Source organism: Camarhynchus parvulus, chromosome Z (genome assembly GCF_901933205.1).
Source record: "Camarhynchus parvulus chromosome Z, STF_HiC, whole genome shotgun sequence".
NCBI lineage: Eukaryota > Metazoa > Chordata > Aves > Passeriformes > Thraupidae > Camarhynchus > Camarhynchus parvulus.
Genome location: NC_044601.1, coordinates 60,005,760 through 60,025,114, shown reverse-complemented (window position 1 = coordinate 60,025,114; position 19,355 = coordinate 60,005,760). Strand labels below are relative to the sequence as shown.

Here is a 19,355-nt window from a genome sequence, read left to right as displayed (position 1 = left end):
CTAAATCAAAGCCAAGTGGTCAAAGTACAATTGATGGCCCTTAGCAGCTGTGGGTGAGGCAGAGGCACACCTTGTGGTACAATATGACCTGCAGCTATTGCTGTGTGGGGCTTCAAGAACAAAGCTGGCACAGTCTTGTAATGTTCACGGGGTTTAAATGTGTGATTTGCACTAAATTTCCCTTTGACCAGGGGCTAGCAGGTTGTAGTGTCTTGAAAAAAGTGGAATTTTAAAATCACAAGTACAAGCTGTACTCCACAGCTTACTGTGGCCACCTTAGTCCACATCAAACACACATCTGGTTTGAGAAACATGCCCCTGTGGCAACTTCAAGTGGCTTAGTGTAACAATGCAAGAACAAATTTCACTGTGGACATGGGGGAAGTATATTGCTAAGACACTAAGCAATAATATTGCTGAGAAACAAACACTCTTTAATAACCCCCCCCAATACATTCAGAAGACAATTTCTAGATCACCTTTAACTTCCCCCAGTCATCCTACTTCATTGCACTGAACTGTCCTCTCTCCTGCATTGGTGGCATCAGAAGTACAGCCAGATCAAAATTGGACAGGTTTCTCATAACAGTCTGTAAAAATCAGGATATAACCAGAAAAGCCTCACCACTGCAGACTGTCAAGTCTGCTGTGATGAGTGCATCACTTGAAATGTGGACCTTAAACATACAGTCTTATCTCACGATGAATAGTTCAAAGTATATTTTATTGACACTCTTCAAACAGCCTGGAGAGAAGTAACAGTATTTAATCAAAAGAATGAAAAAGAAGATAGAAACCTGAAAAACTGCTAGCTTGCATTCAGTGTTAAAACTTGGAGGTATAAACAAAAGCCTGGAGTAAAAATATGAAGTATATTTCCAATCCTTCAGTGCAGAAAACCAGCAACAATGGTATTTACTCTACATTAGAAGTGTTCCCATGTTCAATTCCAGATATATACTTCTCTTCTATATATATTTCTGATAACTTATGTACAAATAAGATGTCCAACATCTGTTCTTTAATACAAATATGTAATCTTCATGACTGAAACATTACAACAGTTTGATCAAAAGTATAGAAAATCATTTTAGTATCTTTTTTTTGATGGCAATGTTTAAAAAACACCACCCTTGAACCCAGATGACCTTAGAAGGACAAGTATTTCTTCACTGTAATAATACACTGCTCATTCAACATGCAAAGTATTATTGCATACATGAGTCACATGAATTACAACTAAGTCTGAAGGAAATGTGCTGTACAGCCCATTCTAGCAAGTGCTAATTGTAAATATCACAGAAGAAAGCATAGTACTACTGTATTTTTAAATAAAACACTACAAACTCAAGTATTGTCCTCGCATTAAGACTTTAAGGCAATTAAGAGCTGGAAAGCTTCAGTTTGGCATAGCTGCATCAAGCTCTCCCCTTTCCCAGTTATGAGAATTTGTTTTTAGAGGGCTGCTGATGAATTGTTGCTATATATTAATACAACTCAGTATGAAGTGATAAGTCAGTAACAAAAGTTTAATATCCCCAAGTTCACCGAGCTGATCAAATTTAAGCAACAGTTTATCCACCAGCTAAGTTTTCCAGCATGGATTTCTAAATTGTTAGGAGAACAGAGAAAATATTCAATGTGTAACCTCTCAGTGTAACTGATTTTACGACTTCAATCCATTCTTGGGGTATTACAGAATTTAAGGGTTAAAAACAGATCTGACAGTCAAATAATATTCAGCTTTACAAAGGATAATTATTTGCCGTAAAAATCTGTATAAACATACACACAGTAGATCCAAGTCAACAGGCATTTCTTTATGGCTTCTTTCACTGAGGTACTGTTATTACATCCAGCAACAGGACACGAGTGTTCTATAAACACCACATTCATAAGCTGTACCACCAACTCATGACAAGTGGTAACAGACTGCAAATCCTGCTTCACTGCAGGACTACAGGACAAGAGTCTTCCCTGCTATGTGGAGAGTCTCAGTGCAAGTTACAGAAAGCCTTAAAGGCAACTGGCATCAGTGGGGGAAAAGTTCCAATGAAAGTCTCCCTCTACTTAAAAGGAGAAAACATACTCATGGCAAATTGAAATCTCATTCATTAAAATTAAGAGCAAACATAAAATTCCAAGGCAGCAAGGGCATGTAGCACAGCCATACATTAAGACTTGAAATGTGTCATTAAGCTCTTGCATCTGACCCTTGAGCTAAGTGCATGCACAGGCTCAGAGCAGCCAACCTGTGACCATGACACCACACAGACCAACACTGACAAAGGGGAAGGGGCAAGCACACGACTTCTGTTGATCCAACAGCAGACAAAAAACCCCTGGTGACCACAAGAGTATTCCTCAGCTGTCAAAAGCTGACTTGTGAGTGCACAGTTAGTTGCATCTTTCACTGTTTACATGTGGGCGAATTTGCAAATCACAGTACTCCACTCCCAGTACAGGGAAAGAGACGTTCTGTTAAGATAGCATGACTGTTGCCATATGCATTTATCTTTCTACCTTTACAGCAGAAAGTATTCTTTTGCTCTTTTTCTTTTTTTTTTAACAGAGTGGTCATGTTGTTACTACAGCCAACACTCCCATTTTTATTACACCTATGCTAAAAATTGGTTCTGCAATAAATATTGTAAGAGTGAAATGGAAGTTCAAAACATGCTCAGTTAATTATAGCAACTAGTTCTTTCCAATCAAGGATTTTTAACCCCACAAACCCATTAAACAGTTTGCAGATGCTTAAGTTTCTTATATGAAGATACAGCACAACATTTAAAACTCAGTGCTTAGCCACATACAATCCATACTGTAATCTATATACATGTTATAACATATCCCCACTTAGATCAACAAATTCATCATCCCTCTTGACCAAGTCATCCTCATCTTCCAAGTCTTTCCAGGTGCTAGTGGGTAAAGCTGGTTTGACAGACTGTCTCTGCAGTAAAGCAAATGGAAACAAGGATGACAAACGGGGGGAATTTCTCAGCAAGGGAACAGAATGTACATCTCCAGAAACAGCCTGACTGTGTTCTTCATCCATTTTCACCTGCAGGCTTTGCACTTCCTCCATCAAGTCCAAAATCTTGGCAGCTGTAGCTATTGTTCCACCACCATGGAGCTGGGCCTCAGGAATCCATCGTAGGTAACGCTGTGCCCAGACTTTGATTTCAGGGCCGTCGATGCGCGGCAGCAGAAGACCGTGGTAGTCGACAGGTTTGCTATGCCAGCTATCATAAAACTCCCTTAAGCTGTTAGGGGGCTCATCTGAAGAATTTATGAACTTGCCAATTCTTTTACCCAGAATGTTTTTAATTAAATGATCTGTTTCCTCTCTGAAAAATCCTCTCTTTGTGGAAGGCTTTGCCTGTGTCAGTGGCAAAGAAAGTTGCCGTTGATGCTTTAAGAGGGAAAAAAGGCAAAATATTCAGATAAATATTAATGCAATGGGACTTCAGAAAGCAGTTTTAAGAGGAAGAAAAACAAAGTTGTATTGAGGAACCTCTTGCAAGCAATAGTCACTTGACCTATATAGAAAAGCAGTGGCTGTGTTTAAATTGTTATTTTTCAACACAACAAACACTTTACACAGCATACTGAGTGTTGCCAGCTCCTTCCCTGCTAACCAAAAGTAACACCAATAAAGCAATTGTCTTGGAAAAAGCCAAACCCTTTGCTTACATTTAAGTATTGCCAGTGTCCATGTTTAGTTTAAGCTAGTTAGAAATCAGAGAGCACTTATTTATAGGTTTATATCCAGTGGTCCCTCACTGCGTCTCAGATAAACGCTGTAGATCACACTGGCAGTGTCTCACATGAGAATGCTTTATACAGGACAGAATTTACCAATGAATTGCAATTGAAAGAGGCTACTCCAAAAATTTTTCCCTAAGTTTGAGCTATGTGCCAGAAATGAGGTGGTCCATCCATAATCCTCCATACTCCAGACAGTTTTTTTGCTGTTGTTGGTCACCCTCCCATTCCAAGTGCACACACACACTCCAGTTACACTCAGACAAAATTAGGGAGGCAATCACAAACCTATGTATTTCAGTCAGGTACTCCATGGAACAACTAAATTAACTCCCTTCAAACACATCATTGCAACTCAACTGAATATTAAATCTCATGGCTTACCAACAGACTTGCTCAGAGGTATGAAAAAAAAAGAATCCCTAACTTCATGGCTATGAACTATAAAGGAGTTATTTACAATTCTGGTGCATGCAAACTGGGTTCTTAAATCCAGGTGGGTCTGAAGTATACGTGTATTTTGTCAATTTAAAAAAGTCTGCACCAATACTTTCACTGTGAGAACATTTGAAATAAGATGTGCAAAATATTTCTAGAACTGAAAAAACAGTTTAGCAGCACATATCTTACTTTGAACCGTGCAGTCTTCCGTTGACTTCTATCTGGTTTTGGTTTCTCTGCATAAAGAGGGTTGTTCAGGAAAGCCAGGGCCTTGGGGTCAAACTGCACAGACCAGTCCCACACAGTAAGGAATCTGAAAGGACCACTTTGTGTCTTGAGGCTTTCCCCACTCTGCCAAAACAAACAGGTCACATTTAATACTGCTAGAAGGTAATTCTGACTAAGTCAAGGTGAAATAAAGAAACTGGCTTTTCAGAAAAAAGGCCACAGAGTTGCAACAACACTCTTGCTTTCTATGTGTTCAATAACTGAACAACAACAGTGCAATCAGACTTCCACAGATGAAAATAAAGTTAAATATTCTCAGAAAAAAAGACATTTTGAAACTTGGGCAAGAGACAGACACTTGGATTCCTCACACACAGGTGGCACATTAGGATTCCAAACACCAAAAGCTGGAACTGCAGTCATGCAGTGCTACTGGTCTAGATTTTGTGATCAACAATTTATTTGTATGAAAGACAGTAGTCTTCACTTTTTCCTTTACTCTCTGTGCAGCCTTGCAGAGGATACTCCCAGCTTCTTAGGCTAGAGAAGAGCACGAACCAAATATAAATCAACATTCAGGAGATGTTGATTTTGGAATACAACAGAATATACTATACAAGAATTTAATGGATAACTTATTCTGCCAGACAGCTGGATATTCCTTGTAGGTTAAGGAGCTCCAATTTCACTGAAGGGCATTAAACATGCAACTGCAGCTCCATATTACAGGTAATGTATTCCTTCTGTCATCATAAACTCCTAAGTCCTGAACTTGCCTCCCTATAGCCAAAATTGCACTTGTTCACCCTTCAAGGCAGTTCAATGAGTAAGGAAAAAGGTGCTGCTGGGAATTAGCTTTCTTTGAGTGTTTGTTTGTTGGTCAAACTCATTCTCCAACACACTGCATCCACGAAATACCAAACCCTTACCTTATTAGTGTCTCTTTGATGTTGAGAGTTGAAGAAGAAAGTGCTAAAAATAGGCACATAGAGGCTGTCTGACAAGACAGTTAAGTAAGTTTCTGTGAACTCAAATGCTGGAGGATACTGTTGTACCAGCTGCCAAACACAATTTAGCAGGAGCAGAAAAACAGGAGCCTAAGTAAACAAAATATTTCATCAGTTTCAAAAAAAGTTAAAATTGTTCCACCATGCAAACTATTTATTTTATAGTATCTAATGTCTCCAAATACAAATCTTAAGGCAAGAAGCCTGATTAACAGCAGAACGGCTGCATGTACATTTGGCTGAAATCTGAAGAAGTACTATCTGAGTCATCCTTGGCCAGTTATTGACAGAAGAGATGAGCACTTTCCACTCTGAATTTAAAAGTTGCCACTATGAAGCCTTTTAAAGGTGGCAAAGCAAAACTAGTTTATATCAATTCTTGATCAGAATTAGTCAGTTTACACCTAATTACTTCCATTTCAATAGCAATCTAATCTAGTCCCAAAGCAAGACAGTAAAAAGTTGATCTCCAGATGTGACAGGAATAGGCAGTTAACTTGAGTTATTTCTATGGATGCTACTACCATTTAACACAGTTTCCAAGGGCACAGGATACATGACTTTCAAAAGACTCCAGGACTGGGAAATTTTTCATTTGTTCTCTTTAATAATAAAGCCATTGCTGACCTCTAAACAGCAAAAACAGTGAAACTGTACAAACATCAACCCATAAAACAAAACAGAAGATCCTCAGAGTAACTGGAACTTCTGGATTAACAGGTAAATCCCTCTTCATGCTGAGTAAGCTTATAAATAGTAAGCAAGGAAAGCAATTTAAAAAATTATACCTCCTCTTTCTCACTTTTGTGTAAGTGGTTACAGCGATCCAAGAAGCTATGTCCTCCAATCACCCACTCCTTCTGAATAAGGCTCTGAAACCCTGATTTTGTTCTGCTGTATGAATCCATCATCACTTGAACCAGACTTGAGATTACACAGCACAGATCAGTAGCATTCTCTTCTACAAAGGAGAACAGAAACCACATTCTACACTGAGCTATTCCTCAAACATTATGTAAGAAAGCAAAGCATTGCCATGTTCACATAAACAAAATTGTATTTCAGGATCAGAGCAGCACAGACATTTTTGCAAGACAGAGAGAAGTTAATCCATGATTCCAAATTTAAGGTTACTTACACAAGTATCCTAGGAAAGTACTTGGACAATAAAACCTGCAAGCCCCAACCCTTACTACTGTAACTGGCCTGGGCCCTTCAGTCTCCCACAAGCACACACTGCCCCTCAGCCCAGCCATTTGTCCTTACCCTTCCTACCCTCCACACCTCTTTTCACAAGGTGTGAAACTGCCTCCTCATGCAACACACAGTCTTCACCCTTCCAAAAGGTGCCTCCAGAAAACCTCTTGCCTGTGCTAGGTTTCTCAAATGGCAATATGTGTGAAAAACTCAACGAAATTACCAATCCAGGAGTCACTTAATGGTTAACCTGAGATTTGGTTTTACATGTGCTTACTCAGTCTAGGAAAATAAACAGCTCAAAATGTTTACAGTAAGTATACTATTCCATGTATTTTTAATAAAGAGTCTGCAGAATATCCAACATGTATCTAGAAAATATAAAGGTTATTTTTAGAAGTGTTCATATTACTGGTCCTTTGTGTGGATATGGTTCCTGTGCCCCTTAAAGTACAGCAAAGGGCCCAAGAGACCTTAAATAAAATAAAATGGGAAACAGGAATGTTACCTCTTCTTTATGCAAGACTCTCCTGCCAATTTATCAGCAGCTTTTTCATTCATATCCTGGAACTGTGCTTGCCATATTTTCTTGAACTACAGGAAGCTTAATCTACTTCAAAATGAATTTAAACAAATCAATATATAGGACTATCTCATTAAATTCTTACCTATGAGGAGAACATTTGTATGCTGTATTTCCAGACACTCCACAACTTCTATGGCTTTCTTCAAGACTCTCCTGTTTTGGTACAGGAAAAGTTGAGTGAAGTTTCTTATATTAGTTTCCCCTAGACAGGGTCAGAATGCCATACTTGAAACTCCACTAGTTCTTTAAAACACAAAACTCATGCTCAGTTTGTGTAAACTAAGAACTGCTCAGCTTCAAGAACATTTTATCCGGCCATAAACCATGCATTTTCAGTTGCTATGATACACTACTTTAATCTGGATCAACAGCAGCCATCACACATTGAAGTATTACAGTTGCTAAACACCAGATCTTTTTCCTGGAAAGAGCCAACATCACCACATTTACATTCTAACTTACTACCTTCTACATTTCTTCCAAAATCTGCTTTCAAGAGAGAGAGGGAAGGATGAGAAGGATGAGCAATGAGCTCTTGTAAACATTCCGACAAAAGTTATACAGAGAACATTATTACACAAGGAAGACCGAGTGGAATTACAGATCACATAAAACCAGATGTAACACTGTTGGTTTCTAGATCTAAATTTTCATAAAGTTATTTATTCTTAGCGAAAGCCTGCACACAAATTAGGATTCTTGCAATATCTTAGGTCACTAATAGAAGCTGACAGTTTATTTCTTAAGTTTGGAATTGTCAGATTCTTCTTTGTTTTATCATCTAGAACATGTGACAAAGCATTCCTACTAACTACAAAAGCCAAGAACAGGCTGATCCAGGAACCAACTGGATCCAAGTATGGAAATGACCAGTCTCAAAACAACCTAAGGATAGGAACCCAGCCTGGCTTTTACTTTAAACTACCTGTGATCTTCATTATGTCAATGAATTTCTCAACATATATGGTCTTCACTAGAACCTTTCAATAAACACATTTAAATTCTGGATTAACAAGTTAATAACTATCAATATTTATGGATTGTTATTAAGGCCAGAAGGACTGGAGCTAACTGCAGAAGCACTCCATGGTAATTAGCTGATTACAGAATAAACTGACAGACAAAAGAATTAGCACAAAGTAACACTGAAAACAAAACTCAAATTCCACTACAACAAGCCTTAAGTTAGCCAACACCATTCCAACACTTACTCACTGTGGACTGCTGAAAGAAGAAAAGAGAACTTAAGGAACAATCAGCGCAAAACAGGGACAAAACTGAGAAGAAATGTCCTTTTATAAATCTTTGGTGGACTAACATCTTGAACACTGCACTTCATCTCATCTTAAAGGACATTACATAAGTAGAGAGTACAGAGAAGAATGGCAAGGCCAGTCAAAGACATAGAATAGTTTCACACAAGAAGCAAACAGGATTCTTGAGTTTGGAAAGAAGGTGACAATGCAGGATGGAAATTACTGGATCTGTATTTTTAACTGGCTCTCTGGAAGAATTGTAATTGAAATGATCTGCTACTTCTCATATCCTTTAAAGTGGAACACTTAACACAAGTCTGCACTGTTAAAAACACTGTCTCAAGTTGCAGAAATAAGATATATAAATGGGACCATAAGCCTGTCTTAATTTCTTTTCCTACTGGCAGTAAAGAACTCAGTTTCAAGAAACTAGCTATAAAACCCACTACAAATGCAATTACCAACATTTTGAAACACAGAAAGCTGAAGATACAGCAAACCTGATTATTTCTAGCCAGTTTGTGCTCTCCAGTAATGAAAACCATTTCACATCAGTTGCCCAGAAGTCCGTACTGTTATCTGCAAAAAAAAAAAAAAAAGAAAAAAAAATTGATTTGTTCACACATACACAGTGATAATTAACAGCCATCCATTGAAAAATCCTTCAGTTATGAACAGTATAAAGCAAACAATACTAAGGAGTCAGCAAATCTCAATCACTATTAAAGTTGACACCTTATAACTAAATAAGGAAGCGAAGTAGTCCTATAAACACCAGCAGAGTTTTATAGCATCACAGCCTTTTAGAAAAAGTAAGTTAAAGGTTCATGGCACTCAAACCAGGTAAATAAATCTGTTGACAAAATGGAAAAGGAATAAAAAAGTTTAATCAGAGATCATGATCTACATAAAGCTTAACCTAAAGACACTGGATTTTGAAAATCATTACCATCAGAGTCAGAGACACCAATGGGTTTTAGAAGTAGGTTATAAAAATTTATGAAATGTAAGACTACCTGAAAAATGTCTTAAACAGTTTTTGCTGCAACTAAAAAAAGGCATTAAAATACATAAACAGGGAGGCCAAGTTCAATAACACAAAGTCATTAAACGCCTATGATTTTCACTAGGACTTTTGTAGGTTTTTTCAAATGCCACCTAAGGGTCCGCTGCTTTTATTTCTATCAAAGCCAGACAACAAATACTGGACAGCTTTCACAACCTGATGTAATCAATTAAAACCAGAATATATTACATTTCCTGCATGAGACAAAGCTTGGAGCACAAGACCTAGAACAGTTCTACTAGTGAGAAACCAGATACACAAAATTCCCTCCTCCCCCACCCTTTCCACAACAGTTTCAGTTCCACAAGTTTCTGTGCAACTGCCCACCTCCCAGAGTCTCTCCAAACACTTCCAGTGTTCGATTCCAGCACATTTACACACTACTGTGTCTGCTGCATCTTGCACCTATGCCTCAAATGCACAGGCATACACGTGTTTTATGCCTGTAGCTGTGCTGCCTCCATGCAGCACCTCATCCTGTTCATTGCGCAATTTAAACTGCTCTCCCAGTTTCTTTCACCCTGGCCATAGAAACTAGTTCTCCACAAAAGCACTGTTCCATTAGACATAGTTTTCACCAAATCCCATCACCCTCACAGTAAAGAATTTTTCCCCAATACCTGATCCAAAGCTGCCCATTTTCCCTTGTCCTGTCATTTCATGCTCTCTTCTGAAGTCCCTCTCCAGTTCTCTTGTAGCCCCTATAGGAACTGGAAGGTTCCTTAAGGTCTCCCTGGAGCCTTCTCTTCTCCAGGCTGAACAATCCTAATTCTGTCAGCCTTTCCTTGCAGATGAGATGCTCCATCCCTCTGATCATCTTCGTGGCCTCCTCTGGGCTGACTCCAGCAGGTCCCTGTCCCTCCTGTGCTGGGAGCCCATGCATGGGCTGCATGCATGCATGGGCTGCATGCATGCATGCAGTGCTCCAGGTGGGTCTCAGCAGAGCAGAGCAGAGCAGAGGGGCAGAATCCCCTCCCTGCCCTGCTGCCCACGGGGCTCTGGATGCAGCCCAGGACATGTCTGGCTCTCTGGGCTGTGAGTGCCATGGCCAGGACAAGCTGCCTATACCATATTAAGTAGGCATGTACAGGACAAAAGTTATGGTTCATGTGTTCAGACTTTAAAATATGGTAATAAGGTTGCAAATTTCTGTAAGATCTTAGTACTTCTGCAAAAGGTCACCTGAATTTTTTTCTCAGACTGAAAGTGCATAGTGCTATACACAGTGAGGTACAGTCTACTGTCAAACCTTATTTAAAAAACTGCAAGAACACTAACTAGATGGCAGTTTCAACACATTCCCTTTTGCATGAATACAAGACAATGATACAATTATATCACTGAAATACACAGTATTCATGACACAGGTTAAATGACTAAATTCAAGCTTAGGCTTTTTTCCTACAGAGGGTGACTTGCCAGAAATCACATTAAAAAGTAGTTATTTTTAGCTCTTAAGATTCACTGTCAATTTGACAGTGTATTCTAGACAAAATTTTCAGTGTGAAACTCAAGTACCTTATATTAGAAGCGGAGTGGAGCTTTTTTCACCTCAAGAGGTGAAGTCAAAGTGTTTCATGACAGCAAAATAGTTGAAAAGTCTCAGAAGAAAGAAGTCTGAAAGCCTAGATCATACTTTCACATGGCTCCCATTTGATTGCTTTCTAAAGGACAGAATTTAAGCAGCTTCATATGTTTTGAGATGTGACTAGTGTGTAACAAAACCAAGGGCAAAAATTAATTAGTAGTCTCTACTCTTGACAGAGCCCAAAGGCTAAAAGTTTGGCCACAGAAGACTGAAAATCTTCCCCACAAACTTCATTCCAGTTAGTGTAATCCAACTAACACGTAAGAGTCCACTCCTTCAAAAGTAATTTTGAAATACTGTGACAGTTTAGGAAGAAGTGGTTAAGCCAAAGAACTACAAACCTTCATTCACATCCCAGACATAAGCACAGTCTTCAGTTACATATTTAAAAATCTGCTTTTAACCACCCTCAAAATCAAGGCACCAATCAAGAAAATTACTGCACTCAGGAGTCACAGCACATCATTGTTATGCTTTGCTTTAAAGTCTGACTTACCTATCAAAAACAGCTGTTTGAATCTTGTGTATGCAGTCTGGATATCTTGCAGAGATGGAAGGCTGCTTGACAAGTCATCCATCTTCAGGAGCTCATAGGGAGGTTTGCTAATTGTCTTATAGATTCTAAATCAAACCATCAAGAGATTAAAGCTTTCTGCTTCACAAGTCAAATAATGCATCAACTATTATCTGAAGACAAAGTTAATAGGCATGATTTCTCAAAGAGCTGTAATACCAGAAGATAGACACTCTGGAAAGCTAGTGACCTCCATGCATTTCTAAGTACTAACTGGAAGCCTGCCTACAGGCTTGTAACACTATTTGATGCTTTTAACCATGACACCAATAAAATTATACTCGTGCCTGTTTGTGCAGTTATGAATATTACAAGCACTACTTGATTTTTACTACTGTTTCTTTCGTATTTTCTTCACTAGACACACCAAAATCACTTTACTAGGAGGCTAAAAGAAGAGATGGATAGAAACACCCAGAACTCCCAGCAGAAGCTTACAATTTCTCTTGACTTTTGCCAAACAGATTCTGATACCTAGCTGCTAGGTCTTCTAATAAAACACACAAGTAAAGGAAATTATTTGGATTCAAACAAGACAATGTATCTTGCACTTCCCTATATACCTACAGATTTTTTTGCCTTGAAGCAGAGGAAAAAATACCAGGCCAGATGATGCTTTGGCTTGGACCCAGAGCATTCCCTCTCATTCAGGTTCCAGAGCTCAGATGAACATCAACGCAGTAACTACATCTGCTGTCACACTGGCCTCTCTATTATCAAGATCTGGGAAAAGTTGCTCTAGCTTATACTTCAGAAGTGAGGTCTTGTGGGCAGTTTTCCAGGCAAGACAGAGTGCTTTGCTTACTACAGGCTGTAGCACAGAAACTTGCTTTAGGTGAGAACTACAGGAGTCCACATCAGAAACATGAGTTACCAGACCTACTGGAAGATGCATCAGATCAGAGAAGTGAGGGAGAGCAATTGCTGGCCAAATACAGTACTTTTTTTAAATGGCACAGCAAAGAACTTAGGCTGCGATATCAGGCTCTGAACAGCTTTTTTAAAAAGATAAACTGCTAATTGTAAACATCTGCTCTGTGCCTGAGTTCAGACTATTACTGTAATGGCACTTGAACACACCCTGATGGCCAATTTGTAGATATATTTTAGGCTCCAGTGATTAAACACCAGTACTGCACAGCAAAGAAAAACAGCAATACTGCCCCAAGTTGAAATGGCCACAGAGAAGGGCCAAAATATCAGGGGATACCTTGTTACAGCTTACTGCTAATTTTATTTACTTTCACATCACAAAATAGCATTAAAGACAGTTCTAAGCCATATAATCTTTCCCATTTCAAGGTAGAAATATTAGAGAACCTGCAGGAAGGGCCACAACTCTTTCCTATGCAAGTATAATTAATTTTATAAACAAAAGCAGTTTTTAGAGCCCAATCAAGCTGTTTTCTGTTTGTTCTGTGTGATTAACAGGTCTCCATGTATAAGGAGCAAGGAGCCAATGTTCAATGTACAGATTGTACCTATGAGTCTGATCTAACAGGTGGCTACTGAGAGAGAAGTTCTGTCTAGGACATACAACAGTTAAAAAAAGCACCAAAATTAAAGGGCAAAAAGTCATTGCCATAACAGTCAGACAGCTGTGCTCCTCCCCTTAAGTTAAACTTGTTATTTTTTAAACTGCTGAACTAATTCAGTTCACTACCCCATGTGAAAAAGTGCTGTCTGCCTTCACACCTGAAAGCTGCAGTGGTGAATTACTCCGACTGCCTCAGACATTTTAGGACACCTTATCTCAAGTTACTTAAGAACATAAACCTAGCTCTCAGAAGGTGGCAGAGTCTTAAAAACTCACTTTGTTTAGAGACAGAGTATCTAAACAAACTTGCAAAACAACTGAGCCATTAAACCCTATAAGCTTTGCTGCTGCTTTACCTAAAAAATGCCACAGTTAGTACAGATTCCTCAGAAATATATGTGTATGCAGCTCCATAGAAAAGCTCTTTGGTGAAGTTCCAGCCCTGCACAAGTGACCAATGCCATTGGGTCAAGGGCTTTAACACATTCCACTACAGCAAACTACTTTCAGATACAGAATTTGTTTCCCGATGTGTGAAAGCTTAAAAGATACAGCATATATGGAAAAAAGAGAAGCAAGGTCCATACCAAGCAAAGTGTTGTGGACAGAATAGCTATTACTGACCCATCCAAGAAGGCTTTTTGCATTTGTGAAGTGCTGTCATCCTGTTCTTTGGGAAACGAAGACATTTTGAGAAGAGCAGCACCATTATGGCAAGACCAACACCAAATCTGCAGAAAGACATTTATCAGATGAGAAAAATAAGTAAATTCTCCTATATAAGGTATTTGCTCAAGTGATTGAGTGATTTCAAAATTTCTCTGTGCTTTTGCTTCATTGAATTTTTAGTGTATTTAATAACATCAACAGAAGCAAACTCCTACACCTACACCAAAATTACACGCCTGAGCACACTATGTTACCACTTGCAAGTTTTAAGTTAGAGTTTACACAGGCACAGGGAAATGTAAAACGACATTACGCCAAAACATTACTTTCTCAACTTCCCTCACAGGTAAAAAAAAAAAAATTGATCAAAAAGTCTACAGCCAAATTATGTCAGAATATATGCCACAGCAAGACAGAACTTGTAAATAACTTATATATTATTATCCATCGGTTTGTCTGCTATTGGATTTTTCTAATAGTTCAGCCTTGAGATAACTCACAATACATGCACTGATAATTTTCCATGTGAACTATGCATAAAGAGTAATCAAGGCATATGAAATAAAGTATTAAACACTCCACAGCTAAATCAGATTGCATGGTCACAGGTATTTCTTGAGGCAAGTCAGTTCTCAAAGCTTATTACTTCCCTTTACACAATTTCCTCATTCATACTTCTTATTCCTTGAAGCTCTCAAGATAATCTGTAAACTTGCATTGAGACAAGGAGTAAGAATCATTTTCTTCAGGAATATGACACAAATGAAATCAGGAAGTAGGAGTTCTGCTACCAATTTACATTAACCAAGAGGTGCAACTCAGAAGGATACAGAAACCTCAAAATCATCCAGAGTGGAAAAAATTACTATACTGTCCTTCTGTTACCTTCTAAAACCAATTCAATGTGGCCCAGCCATCTTGACACTACCTTCACAGAAGCAGTTTGGAAATAATTAGAAGAGTTCTACAAGGCCTCTGAACAGTGGACAGCCACAGATGTTATCATCTATCTGCACATCTGGAAGGCTTTTTACATGGTTACACACAACACTCTTCTCTCAAAATTGGGGAGACAGAGGTTTGATGCATGGACTGTTCAGGGATGAGGAACTGGTTGAATGGTCCCATCCAGAGAGTAGTGGTCAACTACCCAATGTCCAAACGGAGATCAGTGACGAGTGGTGTCCCTCAGGGGTCTGTACTGGGGCCAGGACTATTTAACTATTTTATCAATGACACAGTCAGTGAGATTAAGTGCACCGTCAAATTCCCAGACAACACCAAGCTGAGGTGGTTTGACACACCTGAAGGACAGGATGCCATCCAGAGAGACCCAGACAAGCTCGAGGAGTGGCCATGGGCATCTCATGCTGGTGCTGCACCTGGACTGGGACAACCCCTGGTACCAGCACAGGCTGGGCATGACCAGCCCCAGAGCAGCCCTGCCCAGAAGGGCTTGGGGGTGCTGTGGGTGAGAGGCTGCACATGGCCCAGCCATGGCACTCACAGCCCAGAGACCCAAACGTGTCCTGGGCTGCATCCAGAGCCCCGTGGGCAGCAGGGCAGGGAGGGGATTCTGCCCCTCTGCTCTGCTCTGCTGAGACCCACCTGGAGCACTGCATCCAGCCCTGGGCTCCCAGTACAGGAGGGACAGGGACCTGCTGGAGTCAGCCCAGAGCAGAGACACAAAAATGGTCACAGGGCTGCAGCACCCCTCCTGTGAGGATACACTGAAGAGCTGGGGTTGCTCAGCCTGGAGAAAGCTTTGGGGAGATCTTGTTGTGGCATTTCATTACTTAAAGGGGACTTATAAGAATGATGGAGAAAGACCTTGTAGTAGGTCTTGCTGTGATAGGACAAGGGGTAATGGCTTGAAACTAAAAGTGGGTAGATTTAGAACTACATACATGGAAGAAGGTTTTTACAAGGAGGGTGCTGGAGCACTGGATAGAACAGCATGCCCACAAAGGCAGCAGAAGCCCCAGAAACATTCAAGGCCAGGTTGGAGAGGGCTGTGCACAACCTGATGTAGGAAAAGATGCTTCGATCATTCCAGAGGGGGATTAGACTAGGTCCTGTTTAAAGGTCCAAACTACTCTACAGTTCTGTGAACGCAAGATGGAGTAAAAAAATCCCAAACACTTCTGTTTCTGTGTAAAAGCCAGTGTAATAGGTCTCTGACTCTCTGAGAAAAATCTGCCACACTACTTTGACTTTTGGGCAGGACAGTACAGTACTATCTCCTCCATGGACTGATTAACTTAAAAGCACAAAATGAACATGGTTTTCCTTGGCAAATTTAATAGACACACTTACTCTAAGGTAAGACCTCACAAGTGAAATTAATTTGCTCCTTGTTTCCATCTTCTCTATCTTACTGGTTCTTGAACTACAAGGCAGGAAGCCAAACCCAGCTACAGGTTTGCTACAGGCTGCAAACCAGCGTATTTAACTTCATTTTCTGTTGGACTTGTAGAACTAGTTTTTCAGTTGGGTCACCTGACTTTGTAAAAATGCTCCATCATCACAGCCACAGCACTTACCAGAATCCAAACAAGGGAACTGGAGGTGTTCAGCTACACCTTACATGCACTATCTTCACCTCAATATCCAAATAGCATTTCAAGGCCTACATCTTGCCCCAGCCAGATGCCACCCAGCACAGTCTCATGAAAAACAGGCTGATGGACAGACAGGCTAGTAACATATGTAGGCTATAAGACATTAATAAATGGGAACTGTGAACAATAAATACATATTTTGCTGTTATGTTATGTATATGTTAAATATATGTTTTGCTACATATTACACTGTTCAGTGAAATACAGAATGTATCAAGCACTTCTCCTTCCAACATCTGTTTCCCTTCTGTAGATAACCAGGTATACTGTTAAACTGTTAAAAAAAAGTTCTGAAAACAATATGCAGTAACATCTGAAATATTAATTGAAATTCTGCCATCTCAGTGAGAGTCTTACCCTCAGCCATGCACATATACTTACAGGAATGCCTCTGCCTTCATACTTCAAGATACTCTCTTCAGAAATGCATATGGGAACAACAAAATACAAAGGCAGCCTAAGACAACAAAAAAGAGTCTCAAAAATTGGTCTCAAAAATTGAACAAAGAACAATCTCAAAGTTCATTTTAATGATGGTGAGTGTTCTAACTCAAATTCTAACTATATATTCACCTTGCTACAATAATCTTTCCTACTAGATAATTCTATTGTCCTCAAAGCTGTGCCTTTATTTTCAGCTTGAATAAGGCTTTTTTCCCAACCTTGAGGTCTTAACTATTTTCATTGCAACACTCCCCTGCCTTCACAAAGGTGCAATTAATTGTAACCTCTAAGACTGATTTCTAAGACTATCTTGGTTCTCTCATGCTTTGCTGTTTCAGAAGATACACCTGCAGCATTAAATGACTAGATCTGTTTCCATACCTGTTAAGCAGTTCACATCCTAATTCAAGAATGTCATTTAATTTAACAAGGATTTACAGCATCAACCAAACCCTATTTATGTTCACAGTTCAGAGAAGCAATGTAAGTTGGCTTGTAAGTACTCAAACTCAATTTGGGTCTCCCAAGACAGAGTTCTAGAATAAACAGTTAAGACTCTGAAATCCTAGTTTCCAAGGTCTGTGAAATCTTTCAAGATTTGACTATGAAACAACAGCAGAAGTATACAATGCCTTGTATACATCCCAAAGGGCTCACCACGAAATGCTACTCTGCTAAACTGGTGGCCAAGCTCAGCTAAACTTTGCTAATCTGCTCCTAAAGGCAATGCAACTTAAGTTCCACCAGCACATTTTGCAGATTTACTTAAAACCAGTTACTTTTTCCCCATCCAGCCCCCTCCCAGCAAAAACAGTGAAAAATCTACAGTGCATGTAACGTGAAATTTTACCACAGTAAAGGTGCAGCACTGAGAAAATGTCATCCTAACAAGTATGACAGAAGTGTAGGTTCCAGACATATGTATTGTCTATTCTCCACTTCTAGATATACTCAAAGCTTGATTTAACCAAGGTCCTGAGTAGACTGTACCTAATGTTGAAGTTAACCCTGCTTGAATCAAGGGTTGTGCAGGATCATCTCCTGAGATTACAAACCAAACTATTCCATAAATAAAAATGGAAACCATATCCTAAAAAGACTCCCAGAAACCTGTATAATCCCCAGCATCAAAGGTAGCACGGATTTTCACACATCCAAAGTTCACTATTAACCAGGGCAATCTTACTTTTCAGAGACTCTGTAGCCTTCGTTGGTGGTCACTGCTTTGTATTTCACATTCCCTTTGGTCCGCTCCAGCTCATCACGCCAGTCCTCCAGGGTCTCAAACATCACAGTTTGGTTCTTCCCATCTGTAAGACATCAATAAAATTAACTTTGCAGACTGTCAGGAACTCTAACACAAAAGCAATCCTAAGTAAACCCGTTAGTCGCCATTAAGGTAAGCAAGCAGAACCTCTTGTGTACCAAAAATCTCAAGTCAAAGACAAAATGCCTTTGTACACCACACTGCCTCAGTCTGATCTTCAACAACAGCAATATCAAACACAGCTGTTACTAATAACTTCAGGACCAGTTTCTGCTGTAGAAATTAATAATTTGTTACAGAACTTCCATACAGCTGGGGCTGTCCTCACACCCAGCCTAAAATGCCGTAAATATAATTTTATACTAATGCAGCTGGACTGCTATCTAATCCTGTAGTTTAAACACAGAATTAACAATCATACCAAAAACATTTCTCCAAATTTCAGCTATGCATTTCGTTTAAGGTTCATTTTTTTTCTCATTAATAGTTTTGCACTGAATAGAACATCTCACGCACTCAGTAAGAGCAGAAAATTAATTACAGCAATTCAGTCTCAATATTTTCAACTTGGACTCTTTCCTGTAATTCTACTTAGCCACCTCAGAAACAGTTAAGACAGCAGCTTAATTCAGCCTCAAATCTTGTATAATAACCATATAATTTATGCAGTAATGTCAATTGTTTTAAGCACACATCCTAATTGAGTAACATTCTACAATATCAGCTAAACCTGAAATAGCAAAGAGAGCTATAATTTCCATGGAAGATACAATGGTAGCTTTAAACTTTTCACTGTAAGAAGATAAGGTAGATGAAAAATTTACAGCTCAGAACAGAACATCATTGATGAGCTCTTGGAGACAGGATTTTAGAGGTAGCAGACTGTGAAAGGCATAAAAAACAATTTCTACAGTCTATTTGTCTTATCCTGTACTAATTTTATGAAGAATGACACTGAGCCACGTACTACTGAACACAGCTATCAAAATAGGAAAGAATTGTGGGACAGCACTTTGATGTTGCTTTAAAGAGTAGGCTTCTCCCAGGCTCTGTCTCTACCTGGAAAAGCCTGCAGTCTTTTCCATTGTTTGTAGCTGAAATAG

At 39.3% G+C, this 19,355-nt stretch overlaps 1 protein-coding gene across 1 annotated transcript in view; it reads right to left on the bottom strand.

Moving 5' to 3' along the window:
- Nucleotides 1-705: 705 nt before the first annotated feature.
- MTMR12 (myotubularin related protein 12) overlaps nucleotides 706-19,355 on the bottom strand; it is a 33,085-nt gene continuing 14,435 nt past the window's right edge. Inside the window, exons 7-16 of the mRNA XM_030968823.1 lie at nucleotides 18,172-18,295; nucleotides 16,923-16,998; nucleotides 13,876-13,982; nucleotides 11,637-11,761; nucleotides 8,987-9,065; nucleotides 7,313-7,383; nucleotides 6,236-6,408; nucleotides 5,370-5,537; nucleotides 4,402-4,563; nucleotides 706-3,418 (exon numbers count right to left, since the gene is read on the bottom strand). Of these exons, the coding sequence (XP_030824683.1) occupies nucleotides 2,843-3,418; nucleotides 4,402-4,563; nucleotides 5,370-5,537; nucleotides 6,236-6,408; nucleotides 7,313-7,383; nucleotides 8,987-9,065; nucleotides 11,637-11,761; nucleotides 13,876-13,982; nucleotides 16,923-16,998; nucleotides 18,172-18,295 (1,661 nt within the window). The 3' untranslated portion in view covers nucleotides 706-2,842. The remainder of the gene's footprint in view (nucleotides 3,419-4,401; nucleotides 4,564-5,369; nucleotides 5,538-6,235; nucleotides 6,409-7,312; nucleotides 7,384-8,986; nucleotides 9,066-11,636; nucleotides 11,762-13,875; nucleotides 13,983-16,922; nucleotides 16,999-18,171; nucleotides 18,296-19,355) is intronic.